The following is a 17,281-nucleotide window of genomic DNA, read 5'->3' on the forward strand; positions in this document are numbered from 1 at the left end:
GTACAGAAGCTGCAGAGAGGTGTGTTAAACTACGGCTCTGCTTCCTGGTCTGGACCCTGGGTTGTCAGCATTTAGGAGAACTAATAAATCCGGCCAGATTCCTAGAAAGAAGAGCTGCACCATCCAAAGTAGGATGGTGCAGCTGTAAAACAGTATTTTCTCACAACCCTGACCTATCTGACCATTTTTTTATCAACTTTTGAATTCAATTTAGTTGAGTTCCCCACCCCCAAAAGAAGGCTTCATTATAGTAGAACTTTATCAGGTAATGCTGTATCAAACTTCAAAGAGTCTGTCCCCCTTTCAATAACCTCAGTATCACAGACATGTCCTGCAGATGGCAGCAATATTTTTTCTCCCATTCACAAATTTTGTCACTTTTGTTGACAGTGTCACTTCCTCATTGTGTTTTGCATTAGACAATGTAGCTCCCTGAACATGCGCGCGTTGGCTTTGGTTTAAAGTCCTTGAGTATACATAAAATATTTAAAAAGATCCCAGCCAGATCGGATATTGGGTTTAGATGGCTCCCTAACAATCTCATAAAGAAGCTTCAAAGTTTCTTATTTGATTAAGAGACCTAATATATAAACTAATATATAAACGAAGCTAAAAGAAACTGGCTAAATGAAAATAATAAAATATAAAAAAATATATATATAAATAAACTGTGGAAGCGGAAGTAAAAGAGGCGCAGCCCTGCGCGGGGGACGAGTTTTAGGGAACACTTCCGGTTGTTTCAGTGATGAACAACTGTTGAATCTACTGTGAAAATTGACGTAAAACTATTAAAAAGGGAATAAGGGCCCAAGTGTGTGTGATATAAAGAGATGGATCCTTACGGAGCCAAAGCCTAAACCTGCGTGTAAGCGTTATTACAGTAGAGGGTCAGGGTCGTTAAAACCCACCCACCCTCTCTTCTGAAGTGATGCACTTAAAATATTAAAACATATATATTTCGGCATTGACTCTGAGTCAAATTGTTTCAAGAAAGATCACAGATCTGTGTAAAAGATAGTGAGGAAAAACAGGCCTGTGTTTGTGTGTTTTTCTGAATGTGTCGTTTGTATGTGATTAAATCTGTTTATCTGTGTGAAGTAATTCAGTTTAAATCATAAATACCACTGTTTCAAAAATGTGTATTTGTGTTAGGAGAACAGCAGTTCTGAACCCAAGTACATTTGCGGAATCGAAAACATGCATTAAAGATTTAGCTAAATAGTCGAAAGGAGGAAAAGGGAGAGACTTTAATAACAACGTTTGGCATTTCACATTAAATGTTCAGCCCAAAAATGTAATAGATGTACGGTCAGGTTAGCATGGCTTGACTGTACGGAGCCCCTAAAGGGACATGGAGGGGAAAAAAAACTATTGCGAGATCTCGCAATAACTATTGCGAGATCTCGCAAAAGGTTTTCCTACGTCAGCGAACCGGAAGTAAAACAAATGACCTGATCCACACTCATTACTGGTTAGTCACTACATAGTTGTTTGCCAACCGCCATTAAATAGAAAAAGAAGTTGTAAACAGACACAAAACAATGGAGGCGCAAACACGTCATCCATGGGAGAAGTTTATTGATTTCTATTTTAGTACTGGCCTGACATATAAAGGCATTAAATCCGTACTTGGCTACAGACATGGACTTGACATTAGTGAGAGACATTTTAAAAGATTAAAAGAAAAAGTTTTCCTACTTCAGTGAACCGGACGTAAAACAGACACACAACAGCGGAGGTGCAAAGTAAAAAGGATAAAACTATAGACATAATATAAGAGTAGACCCCGCACTGACTATCGCGGCGTAGGAATTACGGCCGCCATCTTGGGGCAGTCGACCTGCTACCCTAACCTGCTGATTCAAGCTGAACACACTAATGATACCTCAGCACTGGGCGGCGTATTTTTGTTTAAATCGACGGACTATTGACATCAGGGCTCGAGGGCTAACTTTTCACAAGTAAGATTAAAAGATATTGTTTATATTATAATGTTATTTTTCTAAGACAGAGAGATACAGGTCTACACGTCCAAGTTTTTGTGACTTAGTCTCTCCAAACCTGCATCTACTCCGTGAAGGCATCAGACCATATATATATATATATATATATATATATATATATATATATATATATATATATATATATATATATATATATATATATATATATATAATATATACACACACATTGAGTGTATATATATACTGGGGCGCCTCTGTCAGTCTGCCCCAGGGCAGCTGAGGCTACTAACATAGCTCACCACCGTGAATGGGTGGATGACTAAAACTGTAGTGTGAAGCGCTTTGGAGGTCGCCAGACTAGTTAGAGCGCAATACAAGTACAAGCCATTTACCATTTTTACTTTGTCTTTGATAAAAACTGTATGAAATTGAATTGGATATGATGTGCTTTTCTAAGAGAGACTTTTGGCAGAATTTTAATGCAGCTAAAATAGGAATTTTGAGGAGCTTCAAGATATCAAAAGGCCACATTAAACACATCATCTGTTACATAATCATTTGATGTTTTCTGTTACGAACGAAACTGAACAGGTGGATTCAGTATTCAGGCCAACAAGCAGAATGTAGGTGTTAAAGAGGTTTTACTGCTCTCAGACTGGCAAGACAGGGACAGGCAGGCTCAATGGTCAAAATGGCAGTCCAAAAACCGGTACATGAATAGCAGTCCAAAAACAGGCAGAAGTACAGACAGGGATAAAGCAAGCTTTGATATTCCTTAGGCAGATTCGGGTTGGCAAAACAGTCAATCAGACAGACAGGGCAGGACAAAACAGAATCAGGAGGCAATCGGGTTTGCATCGACAGGTCAAAAAAGAACACTGGAACAAAACTCACCATGGGCTCGTAAATGATCTGGCGGAGAACTGAAGGCCGAGGCAGAACTATATAGTGAAGTGCACAGGTGAAACGGAGTGAAACTAATTACAAGAAGGCAGGTGGAACTAATCAGGGCCAGGGAGCTGACAGATTGCTGAGGGGAGACCAAACAGAGCTGATAAAGTGACAGATGGAAAACAGGTAACCTAAACAGAACAAAACATCTAAATCAAAGCCAAACAAGAAAGAACCCAAAAGCAGAAACTTAACTAATAAATCTGATAACATAAAACAAGACAAAACCCAAATCGTGACAGTTTTCTAGTTATGCTAAGCTGAGGTGAATCTCAGAGGGACGGGTTAACCTGAAAAGAGACAAAAAGATATGATAAAACAAATCTAACCATAAGGTAAACATCTAAAAGTGATTGTTCAGCCGGGTCAGTGTGTTAGAATAGAATTCAACTCTATTGTCATTGCACTGTCACAAGTACAAAGCAACTAAATGTGTTCTCTGCTTTTAACCCATCCCCTGGGGGAGCAGTGGGCTGCCATGTGCGGCGCCTGGGGAGCAATCTGGGGTTAAAGGTCTTGCTCAGGGACCCAGAGTGCAGGCAGTGGGGATCGAACTGGGTACTTACAACCTTCTCAGACTGCAAGCACGCTGCTCTAATCACTAGGCCAGCACTTCTGGCCTTGTCAGGGACTGGAGCACTGAAAGAATATCAGATGACGTCCACAGGAGGGGTAAAAGGGAACACTTAATAAATATTGAAGGACACAAATATTTCAGATCAGATCAACTAAATATAGCATGCTCATATAATAAGTACACCCTTAGGTTATAAACACAATGAAAGGATTACTGCTTAAAAGTTCCCTTTTTGTAGTTAGGATTTTTATTCCAGAATCATTGAAGTACAGGGTAATAACAATCAGGTTTTGTGTTTTTATTTATAGAGTTGTGGTCTGTTAAGCATGAGGGTCAAACTATGTTCTAGGGCGGATTATCCGGCTTTAGCGAAATGATTGACGCTTCAGATCTGAAGAATTTAAATGTTTATTTAATTTTTTTCTGTATAGCTCAGTTATTGATCTTGGCTTTGTTTTAGACAGTGTTCCCGATGTGCTGAATTACAGGGTGGGGGGGGGGGGGGGACTATAATCATTGAAAAAAACACTAGAAGCTTGGAAACTTAAAGAGAAAATCATTGCTTTGTACTGGTGAATAACCATGATGGATAAAGTGTAAATCTGTTTGCTTTAAAGTTTTACCTTAGACCAAGTGAGATTTGTAATGTGTATATTTAAAATCATTACTAACAGTGAAGTCACTTGGTCAAAAGGACCAGAAAGAAATCAAAATATGACATAAGCTAATAATCTTTATATTAATGAGACATACATAATTGTACTCCTTGGGAGACATTTTCCTCTGTTTGTTTTGTTGTATTTTGGTTATTTCTTTGTTAAATTTTTATTTGCTTTTGTATTTGTCATCTCCAGTGACATAAAGTAACTATAGTCAAGGTAGTAATGTAGATAATTTGAAATTAGATGTTTTAATACATTATTTCTGAAAAGAAAAGAAAAGATGCTGTTTGCTATACCTTACCAGGATCAGCCAAAGCATCCCATTAAACTGACACTATGAAGACCAGGTTTTGAGTGCATGCATCAGACCTGTTAGATTATCTAAAAAGGACTGGGAAACTTTTCCTCATTCTGTTTGCAGGATGATCCACATGGTCTTGTTGACTCATTATCTTAAACTGAACTTTCTGATAATGTTCTCTGATGTTCTGTATTCCAGGGGTTCAGGGTCAGGGCTACTGGGGAGTGACTTATTATCAGACCCAGATCTGTGCTGTGAAAGGATCCACTGTGGACATCAGCTGCAACTACACATATCCAACCAGAATATTACTTAATAAGACTAAAGTTCTACAAACCCTGTGGTCCAGTGAAGGTGGTGTAGGTTCTCCTGTGGACCTGATGTCAGACCCAGACTACAAAGGTCGTGTTCAGTACCTCTGTTACCCGACTGTCTGCACTCTGAGAATCACAGACCTGAGAGAGAGCGACTCGTCTCAGTACAAGTTCACCTTCAGTACCAACCATGGAGGAAGTCATACTGGTTCACCTGGAGTCACTCTGTCTGTTACAGGTAACATTTTACTGAAACATGCGTTTTCATGGGGATTTTCTCATGCATGCTGCTGCATTATAGACTTTTGCTTTCAGCTCTCCAGGTGCAGGTTATCACCTCAGAGTACACAGACAGTTACCGCAGAGCAGAGCTGAGATGTGAAAGCAGCTGTCAGGCTGGTCATCAGTCCTACATCTGGATCAGGAATGAACGGGAAATTATCAGAGAAACATCTTCTTCTCTTTCAGTCTCAGTTTTGCCTGCAGACAGATATTCCTGTGCTCTGAAAGGATTCCAGGAGTTTCCATCTCCAGCGGTCTGTGAGTTCTTCAGGTGTCTTCCAGCACATCTCTGTCAGCCTTTAGGATACTGGACGCCCGATAACTTGTATTGATGATTGATATCAGTGGGTACAGCAGATTGGTTTTTGACTAGATAATAAACACTTTTACAGTATTTACTGTATGAACAGGTGGGAAAATATTTCTGGACGTTGAGGTGATTCAGGTTTTCAGACAGAAGAAGCATCTCTGAAAAAACATTTCCTTTCTCAGTATATTTGGTTAGAAATCCAACTTGATGATCTTTTAAAAATGATGTTTAGATAGTAGGATCATGTGAAACTCATTTTCTTGAAGTTCAGTGACACTGACAGTGACAACATCAAGTTTTGATTTAGCTGTTGGCAGCAAAAAAAAGTGTCTAAAATATTTGATTGGACAAGTCTGGCCCTGGGAAAAAAAAGGTTGTTAGAGGATATCATGCAGCAAAATTAGGGGTGTCAGTTTTAATGCATTATTTATGTATTAACTTTGTTAGACAATAACACTGACACATTTTTTTTGTCGTTGTTAATCGCGCGTCAAAACACACACAACGTTCCCTAATGTTTTTTTCCCCACAGCGCTCTCCGTAGTTCCAAGAATTTTAGAGGCTGTAGCAAAACAGACCCGCGCTCACTGTTTCATACAATTTTGGGCTTCTTTTTTCTAAAGTAGTTGTAAATTTCATGAGTCGCGGATTGCGGTTTCCTTGGGCTTGTTCCTGATAGTGAAATTGCTTATTTGGGCTCTAAAATAAGTGCCAATAAGCAGGAGACCTGCCTTCACTAGACACTTTGAGTATAACCAGCTGAAATATCCCTCCGCCATAGGAGCCGAGGGAGTAAAGGCAGTAGGAGCAACTCTGCCGTATTTCTGCAGTTTACGGTGCAATAACCGGTGAGAACTGCTGAAAGTAGATTAGGCGGTGCAGATCACCATTTTGAACAGAGGTTGGTTCTGAAGATGAGTTTTTACATACTGATAACATTGCAGAAACCCAATCAATCAATCAATCAAATTTTATTGTCAATTACAATTTGCATTGCAATCGAAAAACCAGTTCCAGTACAACTGTCCATCACATAAACAAACAAACATTTGGGGGAACGATTGACTGAGGCCTTGCGTTGCCAAGGAACGCAGCCAGTCACACCCAACACATAAACTGGACTTTAATGCTTATTAAATGGTTTTCTCTGTATTTGACAAACTAAGGCTGAATCACGTTGCCAAATGAAGTACCAGGAGTTACAGAGTCATCACATGAAGCTGTGCTAAAAAGTTCTCTTTCAAAGGTATTAAGCTCCTGGCCCAGATGGAAGCATTGTGTAAGACTCTGGAATGACCTGGAAATTTAAAACATTTTTCCAGGCATTAAAACAAACTGTGTATGAATGTGGATCTAAAGAGCATGCAAAACTTTACAAAGAAATTATTGTTGTTGATGTGAAAGCTCAGGATTATATGTGTGTGAGAGAGTGAAAAAATTAATAATAAAACTTGTGGCTTTATTAAAATGTAAAAAAAAAATATTTTATATGTATATGCGTAATACCATGTCTATCTTTCTTTAAGAGGTGAAAAAATATTTTGATGTGAAAACAGGTATTTATTTACGTCAGGGCGTTATGATTAGCGATTTAGCCATTTTTGGCCAGAGTTTAACATTTTATGGCACCAGGATGTTTTTAATTCCAATTCTGAAAAGTGCTTAAAAAGTAAAAAATATAAATATTTTTTGTACAAGCATGCTTTTTATTAGTGTCATTTTATTACAGTACTGCATATTAAAATGCCCAAATAGGCTATTAGACTTTCAGAAATAAAACGCTATAATTTGTGATTAATCTTGAGTTAACTACTGACATTATTTGATTAATCGCGATTAAAAAAAATGTATCGTTTGAGAGCCCTGAGTAAAATCATTACATATTGATATATAACTCAGGAAATTATCCTTTTCTTGCTTGTTATGGGTAGTTAAGATAGGCTTTATTGATCTCACATTGGAGAAATTCACATAACTGGGGCATTCACTAATATTAAAATACTCCAAAAAACACTATAAAGAAGAGAAAATAGAGAAATAAAAGACGCAGCCGAGATGACTGGCAGCTGTCCGCGCAGCACCATCTTGACATATGTGACATGTACTGTAAAAAACTAAAAGTGGAACGTTTATAATAATTAGCTAAATAAATTACTCCTGTTTTCTCCTGCAGATGCTCCTCAGCTTCCCTCTGTGTCAGTGAGTCCCTCTGGTGAGATAGTGGAGGGCAGCTCAGTGACTCTGACCTGCAGCAGTGATGCTAACCCAGCAGCTAACTACACCTGGTACAAGGACGACATTACCAATTCCCCCAGTAACAACTCACAGCTGGTCTTCAGCTCCATCCAATCCTCTGACTCTGGACGGTTTATCTGTATGGCTACAAACCAGCTGGGCTGGACGTGGTCTAAATACCAACATCTTGATGTAAAATGTGAGTAAAGCTCATCAGATTCCTTCATGTCTTCCTGTTTAACATCCCGTCCTTCTGCTGTAGGTCACTGAGCAGATCACAGAGGAAGTTAGAATCCCAGATAGTTCCCAGATCTACAGCCAGTATCAAAGTTTGAGGGAGCTTCTTGACCCAAATGCAGAAAACCTCAGGAGACGGCAGTAAAATAAATGATTTGTAATTTGAGCAGAGCAATAATCATTCCTGTGTAAACGCTCACTGGTTCAGGAGGAGAATGAGTCTCTAAAGCATGCAGAGAAAGGGAGAGCACCGAGCAGATGACTGTAAGTTCCATGTTAGTTGATGGTTCTGAGTTTCTACTGAAACGGTGATGATTGCTGAACCAAGCAGAGTCCTGGTAGGTGAATCCGTATGGAGCTTGTATTATGGTGAGAGGTTCATTGGAGGGCAGACTGGTGTTAGTGTAGCAGAGCCCAGGAGGAAGCCTGGCAGCCGTCTGTCATGGAACCTGAGATCTTCAGCCAGGAGCTAGGAGAGCTTTTCGACTGGAGGCAATCAGAAGACCTTTTAAACAACACATAATTAGTTGGGGAGTTTCTAGGAGTATATATGCACAGATAGTGAGGCTAGAGGTAAAACAACGGTTGACACTTGTGTTTTGGTTTCTTCTATTTTTTGAATTTTTTTTTTGGTTCCCACCGTCCACTGCCTCCCTCCGCCCACCCTGGGTGGGTCGGGTTTTTTTTTTTGATGTGTCGTTTCTTTTGGTCGTCTGGAAGCCGGCCTTAAGGGGGGGGGGTGATGTCGTCGCTTTGACATCACCCCCCCCCCCTATTTAAACCTTCCTCAGTTAGCTCTTCCCAGGGAGAACAGATGTTAGAATTGGTCCAAAGAGAAAAACTATCACCGAACAGAGGGGGAGGATGGAGCTTCAGCTTCCCAGAGTTTACAGCTCCAGAGAGATTATGTCAGCATCTCAACATGGTTCAGGTGACCAAGTCCTCCTCTCATACCAAGCAGCAGCTTCTAACCACCAGTGATGGTGGGTCATTGATCTGCATCTGACTAAGAATGCTCCTAGGAGGATGGGCCTCCATGTCCTTAAAACAGCAGCGCTCCACCTGCAGGTTGTTTAGAGCGAGAACCAGAACTGACAAAGACTCCTGGACAGGTGTTCAAATGTGTTCAGAAGAACTGAGCGAAAGTCCAGTTGCCAGTTGATTTAACTGGTAACTGATTTATGCCTGCAATTCTGCAACAAAATGTATTGCACAGTATTTTAGACTGCTGTTTTTTTTACTTGAAAATAAGTCCATTAGCTGCTTAGGACTATTTGCATACTTAAGCCCATCAGGAGTGTTGGGCAGTGCAATCAACTTTGTCAAAAAAATGGAAAGATTGTGTCTTGTTTTGTCTGTGTTTTGAATAATTATCTGCACTCTGCACTGCCATCTGCTTCACCACAATTTTCATTCTGGCGATATATTAAAACAATAAAGCTTCTTCTTCTGATATGCCATCAGACTGTAAGATTCCGGCGGCGCCCCTTGAGGCAGCAGCTGCGTACAGCTCCAACCAACTCACGACATTTTTCACAAAAAATGCCACCAAACTCGCTAGAAATCTCTCATCTGCCGAACCGATTAGTACTTGACCGGGAGCGCCTGTTTGAGTTACGGTCATGTGGTGGTTTTGGACTTTTAACTAACGCTACGCTCGACTGTTTACATGACTGCGGCATTTTGTGGAGCACAGCCGCGGAGGCCTGTGAAGCGGCAGTGACGAGGTGCAGATCATGCCGGTGGAGAGCAAAGACAAGGCGGTGTAGCCGGCCGAAGTAACGCGGGTGCCGTGGAGGTGCGGCAGCCAAGCTAAAGGCTAACCCATTCAGATCGCTGCTACGTCCATCTGGCTATCCAACTTCCGCTCACTGGAGAACAAGATAGACCATTTACAACTCGAACTTTCTGTAAAAAGAGAGTTAAGAGAATGCTGCGCTCTGATCCTGACCGCTACATGGCTCAACTCAAGAATTCCAGACCAAACCATTAGCCTGGACGGATTAACCAGCTTCCGCGCCAATAGAAACAAAGAACTTTGCTGTAAAGCCCGTGGGGGTGGACTCTGCGTTTATACCAATAAAAACTGGTGTAAAAATGCTAAAATAATCAAAAGTTTTTGCTCTCCGGACATTGAGACCCTGATTATTAGCTGCAGACCTTTTTATCTGCCTAGAGAGTTCACTGTGGTTATTGTAACAGCAGTGTATGTACCTCTGAGCGCTAATAAGAAAGAGGCCATGAGTGTCATTGCTGGGGATTTTAACCAGGCAAATATGAAAACTGTTCTCCCTCATTTCTACCAACATGTGGATTTTGCAACTCGGGGAAAGAACACTCTAGCTACAGGTTATACAAACATTAAAGGCGCATTCAGGGCAGCCCCCCGCCCCCACCTAGGCTCCTCAGACCATATCTTTGTTATGCTAATTCCTGCATACAGGCCCCTGCTGATCAGAGCTAAACCTACAGTGAAGCAGGTGAGGGTGTGGACTGAAGGAGCAATGGAGGCGCTCCAGGACTGTTTTGATTGCTCTGACTGGGACATGTTTAAAGATGCAGCAACCTATGAGGACAAGATCAACGTTGATGAGTACGCCATGACTGTGTCAGCCTACATCAACAAATGCATTGAGGACATCAGCACCACCAAGACCATCATCACCCGAGCGAATCAAAAGAGGGCACAGAAACGACTGCACTTCCTGCGGAGGATGAGGAGAGCCCACCTGCCTCAGACTGTTGAACTGCTGAAGGCCACAAAATGGACTCTGCACCACATTCGTAGACTACACGATTTTAATAATACTCACCTGTACACTGTGAAATCGCACACTGTCTATTTCCCCTGCATTGTTTACATAAATCACCACTGCACCTTATCCTGAAATTTACTGCAATTTGCTGCAACTCACTGTGATTTTTCAAGCTGTATGCAAACAAAATTTCGTTCTGCACACACTGCTTGTGTCTGTGCATACAAAATGACAAATAAAGTTGTCTAAGTCTAAGTCTTCTTGAATCTTGGATAGCTCCAGCTTCACTTATGATGAATAAAGGGAAAGAGGATTTACGACAGAAAGGCTGTGGGAAAGAGGCTGTCGTTACCTCTACACGTAGTGAGGAAAACATCTTTAAGAAAAAGCTTCTGTTATGCAGCTGTATAGTTCATCTGCACCAAACGTTTGCTTTTCTTACTGGTTTACAATTATCTTGCTTTCAGTGCCTTCTGCTGTGACACCTCTGACAAAGTAAAACTGTCATGAGTCAGAAACAGAGGACCCTGAATTCAGCCAGACAAGCAACGTTGAAATAAAAAGGTGATTTATTAACAGAGCAAAAAACCAAAAGAGGGCACCAAGCCAAAAAGCAAGGAGGCAGTGTCCTAAAAACTTAAACAGTCCACAGCCAACATCCTAAATAAACTGGTCAAGAGTCATGCTGGTCTAATAACAAAAAGAGCAGACCAGGTCAAATATTCCAGGTAAAAACTAACAGAATCAGGTTGGGTACAGGCAGACAGGCAAAACTGGATCAGACTTACCCCAGGCAGGAAAAAACACAATGATCGGGCAGAGTGCAAGGAACAGAGGCAGGTATAAGTAGGGGAGTGAGCAGGTGAATGGAATGAAACTAATTAGACTAGGAGGAGCTGATCAGGGAAGTGGCTGGAGGTGGAACTGAACTACTGACATGCGAAAACAGGTTAAACTAAAAAACAGTTCAAGAACCAATCTAGAACATACAATAAATGACAAGGCCCAACCTAAGATGGAACCAAGACTGAAACATGACTCAAGCTAAAATAGAAAAGAACCCAAAAACAGAAACTAAACTAAGGCAGGAACTCAAACTATGACCAAAACTGCAGTAAATGACTGCAGCTTAGAGAACGACTTTGCTGCTTTTTGGACATAAAGGAAAAGGTGGAAATGAAACATACGTGTCTGATTAACTATAATGCATAAATTAAGTACTTTATAGAAAATCTCATGATCTTTCTGGTTTGGCAACTCACTGCTATTTTTTGGTCCCCTATTGCACTAAAGGTTATCATGTCATTCTCCTGTATATATATATATATATATATATATATATATATATATATATATATATATATATATATATATATATACATATTTCTCAGAAATCTTTGTCTAATAAAGAATATGAAGGAATATGGGCTTTGTGGTTTTATACATTTGACAGAGTTTGTACATACAGTATTTTATACTGAGGACATAATATTTCACAAATCCATAGGTATATATTTAATACTGACAATATAAATGTTCTCCAGATGCTCCTCAGTGTCTCTCTGTGTCAGTGAGTGCCTCTGGTGAGATAGTGGAGGGCAGTTCAGTGACTCTGACCTGCAGCAGTGATGCTAATCCAGCAGCTAACTACACCTGGTACAAGCAGGATGAGGAGTCTCCAACGGCTTCAGGACAGAACTTCACCATCACTGACGTCAGACCTGAACACAGTGGAAATTATTCCTGTGAAGCTCAGAACAACAGAGGAAGTCAGAGCTCCATGGTTCTTCTGACTGTGGTCAGACTCAAAGGTGATCTTTTAATGACATAACTGTAATGTGTTTTTAGTAAAGTATTGGTCTATTACTTCTTCTTCTTACAAAATTCACAACATCTAAAATGACCAAATTAAATACCTATAATCAAACACTGCAATAGGTCTTCTGTTAACAGAATCAGAAATCCAATATGTAGTCAGAGACGGCACCTCCCAGGGATTATTACTTATTTCTGCTCAGGCATTACCAGAGAATGCAAATCCATTTCCACCTCTAAAGCTCATCAACATGTTGAGGCTTCAGCATATTGGGCCATAGATACACCTGGTCTTCTAAAACCTGTGGCTCTGCTCTTCTTACTGTTGAGTAATCTTTGGTTTATGTTAAAGCTGCTGTGTGTATGACTGAGATACAATAGAGGTACTGCTTCATGCATGTGGCACTCCACTTCTAGTGTATACCAAGCACCCCCCACACCATCCCCTGGCCCTTAGTGTCTATTCAAGGAACGAGGCAGGGACCACAGCCTGAGCCACAGTGATGCGACAACCTGCAGGTGCCTAGCATTTCATGTTTGGTGATTATGGATGAAGCATGCCTAAAGCCAGTGAAAATAGTCCCTACACCTCCATGTTGCTTTATTTAACACTAACTGAAGTAACTTGTGGATAAATTTGGCTCTCTGTTTGATTGCTGATTGGTCTAACGAGTCCATCCATGCTGTCAGCGTCAGTCTACAGAGTGTTTTATTGTTCAGGACCAAGAAGATCTGCAGCTGCTGCAGGAACCGCTGCTGTTCTCCTGCCACTCATCTTCCTCTCTGTCTGTCTATGGATCCGGTGAGCTGCTTCAATTCAGCAATGATCATTAAACACATTCATGTTAGATTTTAGTGAGAAAGAATATGTTCAGTCCTCTGCTCTTCATTAATTCGTCTTAGCAGAAAAAAGAGGCGCTCCAAGGAAACGGTTGGACGTGAACTCAGAGAAGCAAACATGGAGCAGGTGAGGATCCTCAGATTCCTGTGATATGAAAATACAACATCTGGTTTTGTCAGGTTTTGGGAATTGGGAGATGAACCGTGGTGCAGACAAAGAGTCCCGTGTTGGATGGTGAAGGAATTAAATAGAAAACACAGCTCGCAGGAAACCACAAACACAACAAGATGACCAGAACACAGTAGATGACGGATGAAGACAGAGGACTGAAGAGGCCGAGAGTTCAGGAGAGCAGCCGCGACATTGTTGGACTGGTGGAGGCAGGTCTGCTAGAACTTATGGCGGAGCTCTGGAGGCCAGGCAGAATACATGTCCACCAGACTGTTGGAGACAGGAACCTCAGAGACAGGATCAGGAGCATGTTCTCCTGCCATGGAGAACCACCAATGGTCTCCGGCGATGCAAAGTCACCAACATTCTTAGAGGGTGCTGGACCACCGAAGTTCTTGGGCCATGCTGGACCACTGACGTTCCCGGACAATGTTGGGTCACTGATGGACCGTTGACGTTCTCAGTTGATCCTGGGCCACTGATGTTCCCCAACGAGGCAGGACCACTGACACTCTCGGTCGAGGCAGGACCAAAGACGTTCCCAGGTCAGAAGGGGTCTCTGCAAACCTCTGGTGAGTCGGGGTCTCTGCAGATCACTGAAGCGAGTCAGTCCATGTTGCGATTGTAGTGTCGATGATAATGATGATATTGCTGATGAGAGATATTCCAAAAGTGTCCAAGACTGAAGATCGTTCTTCAGGTGAACATGGAGGGGAGGATGAGGAGGAGGAGAATGAAACCAAGAGTGTAGAGGAATTTCCTGGATCTCTTTTCTGCTCTCCCCTGGGATGTGGGAGGTCTTTCTTGGGCTCCTTTTGCTCTTGGGGCCCTTTCGAGCATCTGGGGTTCTGGTCGCCTTGGCGCACTGGGAGTGAGTCTTTGGCTCCTCACAACCATGCCGGCGTCAACTAAACCCTTTAGAAGTAGATGGGATGAAGGTGGGCCATGGTTGAACTCTGCCAACGCAGCCTTGTAGCTCTCCTGTAGCTCCTCCAACATCTCCCTAAATCCTAAAGGAGGATGGAGAGAAGCCAAATCTAGCACAAAACTCAACTGCTTGGCTGCTGCTGCCAAACAATCCATGCAGATTATCAATGGCTGCATCTGTTGCTGCTACAGACATAGTGCTCTCCTCCTCAGGTCAAGAATAAAAAAATATCCTGTTGTTGGGTCCTGATGTGGCTGGGTTATTCTGTCAGAATTGGTTCTAAAGATGGACCCAGCTGCAGACAGCAGCAGCAAGGAAAATTGAATTTAATGAAAAACAAAAGGCAAAAATGTGCCGATGACAGCAGTGAAACAAAAATCAGCATGAATGGCTTGGCTTCGTATGGTATGGACAAAACAGACTTGGCAAAGCAAACAGCATAATCTAGCAGTTCCACCAGGTGAACTGAATACGCTGAATTGGTTTGGGCTATGGCAGAATGTGACAAACTGAAACAAACATGAATGGAGCTGAATATACAAAGACATAATAATGCAAGAAACAACTAGAACGCAAAAAGGAAGACGATGCAGTAGCTAGTAAGCATCTAACAAAACTAAAACATGAAGAAGTGATCCTTAAGGCAAAACCCAAATGTCAAAACTAATACCTGAATATGGGAAGACCTATAGAGCATAAACGACAAGAAGAACATGCATCTACATCAAACCCATAACCAGACACCTCTAAATTCTGATGTATTGGGCAGTTTTTCTGGGAAGAAAGCTTAGACATAAAAGTGCACTCTCACAAACACCCACAGGTGCTTGGATCCAGGTGTCTAAACATTCACTTCTATATAGAAAACCCTATATTTACATTTTGCTGTCACTTTATACATCTTGTATTTAATAATACTACATATTTTTCAGAGACGTTATCAATGTGTTGGCTGTTTGTTTTGTTTGTTTTGTTCTTTTAATCTCTTTCTGCAGGTGTATACCCTTGTACCCTCTTTTTACTCTCCTCTATTTCTGTCACCTTTTCCCCTTTTTAACACTTTGCCTCATCTTTTTCTCTTCCTTACTTTCTATTTTACCTTTCCGTTTCTGTTTCCATTTAACTTGAAATAATCCTCAAATAATATCTAATACATTTTTTGCATATCTGTCAAGTAGACATGTAGATGGCAATGAGGTGGCTGGCCAAGCATGAAGAGATGGATGGAGTTGATGGTTTAAATTGGACACAGGTGCCCTCTGGTGGCTCAAAGCGGGATGTTGTTATAAGAATTATTATTCTGAAGTCACTATGGCTTCACACCACTCGGACATAGGAGGCCTGGAGACCTGAGGCAAAACTAACCACAGGAGGAAGCATACAGGCTATTTTTCCTTCCTCCTTCTTTACTGACTGCACTATATAAACAGCTCTGACCATGGTGACCGCTGATGCACTTCCTCTTTGGTTAGAGTCATTACTCTATAAGGGTATTGGGATTGAGCCTATGACTGAGGAACATCCCTCACTGACCACTTCGACGTTGGCGTCCCCAGTGCAGAGTCAGAGCAGCAGCCGGCAGAGAGGCAATGGACATAGCCTGGGTTTCAGGGACAGGAACTGGAATTACAGGTTGTTGCCGGCAGGAGAGGATCCTTTTGGGGACGTCATGGCAAGCAGTGGGGAAGAGGCATTATGATGCAGCCTGAGGTACATATACCAGCCAGGATCCATGAAATGTTCCCGGATCTTCTCCAGCAGCAGGGGAGAAGGTAAAGTCTTCCCATATCAGTAAACTGCCTCTCAGCCTCCTCCACCTGCTGCTACTCCTCTGGGTGTTTTTGTCCCCTCTGCAGTTTGCTTGGTTCAACGGTTAACTCTTTATTCTCTCGTTCAGCCAAACATTATAATTGTCAGAAAAAAATCTTCTCTAAAATTTTTGAAACAAATGGCAGCATAGAAATGGGTCTATAATTAGACTGATATTTCTCAGAGAACACCATCACCTCACTAACTTTGCCCAACATCTCCGTGTTCAGGAGGATCCAGAGGAGGACCAGGACCTTCTGTATGCCAGTCTGCAGTTCATCAACTTCCAGTCAGATGGTCTCCAGTCCAACATCAGAGCAGCTCAGACCCAGAGACTGACAGGAGAATCCACAGTTGCTGAGTACGTCACCATCACCCAACCACACTGATCTGATGATAGACTGCCATCATTAATAGGATTTAGCTGTAGGTTCTTATTTCAATCATTCATTGAGCATCGATTCACAACTGCAGCAAGAGTTCTGATGAAAATCAACCAGAGGGATCATATTTCTCCTGTTTTAGCTTCCCTTCATTGGCTTCCTGTTAAATCAAGAATAGAATTTAAAATTCTTCTTCTAACGTATAAAGCCCTTAATAATCAAGCTCCATCATATATCAGAGCTCTGATTACCCCGTATGTTCCTAACAGAGCACTTCACTCTCAGACCGCAGGTCTGCTGGTGGTTCCTAGAGTCTCTAAAAGTAGAATGGGAGGCAGATCCTTTAGCTATCAGGCTCCTCTCCTGTGGAACCAACTCCCAGTTTTGGTCCGTGAGGCAGACACCCTGTCTACTTTTAAGACTAGGCTTAAAACTTTTATTTTTGACAAAAATTATAACTAGTGACTCATGTTACTCTCAGCTACCTTTATAGTTTTACTGCTATAGGCTTAGGCTACTGGAGTATATCAGGATCTAATTTTCTCACTCTATTGAGTTCTACTGTTCTTCAATTATGCATTATGTGTTGTCATTTCTGCTTTAACTTTCTGCTCTCTCTCTTTTCTCTTCATAGTAGGTACACCTGGTCTGGCGTTCTGTTAACTGTGACATCATCCAGAGAAGACGGCTTACCCGCTACTACCATCTAATGTAGAACAGATTACTAGATCAATGTGTGCTTCTG

The 17,281-nt window shown here is 41.6% G+C and overlaps 1 protein-coding gene across 1 annotated transcript; it reads left to right on the top strand.

Moving 5' to 3' along the window:
• Positions 1-4,797: 4,797 nt before the first annotated feature.
• LOC110368271 (B-cell receptor CD22) lies at positions 4,798-13,210 on the top strand. Its single transcript, XM_036136682.1, has 3 exons — positions 4,798-5,007; positions 12,134-12,400; positions 13,125-13,210. Exons 1-3 carry the CDS (start codon positions 4,836-4,838, stop codon positions 13,208-13,210), a joined length of 525 nt encoding a protein of 174 aa, XP_035992575.1. The 5' UTR covers positions 4,798-4,835.
• Positions 13,211-17,281: the final 4,071 nt, after the last annotated feature.

Source organism: Fundulus heteroclitus, chromosome 5 (genome assembly GCF_011125445.2).
Source record: "Fundulus heteroclitus isolate FHET01 chromosome 5, MU-UCD_Fhet_4.1, whole genome shotgun sequence".
NCBI classification, from domain to species: domain Eukaryota; kingdom Metazoa; phylum Chordata; class Actinopteri; order Cyprinodontiformes; family Fundulidae; genus Fundulus; species Fundulus heteroclitus.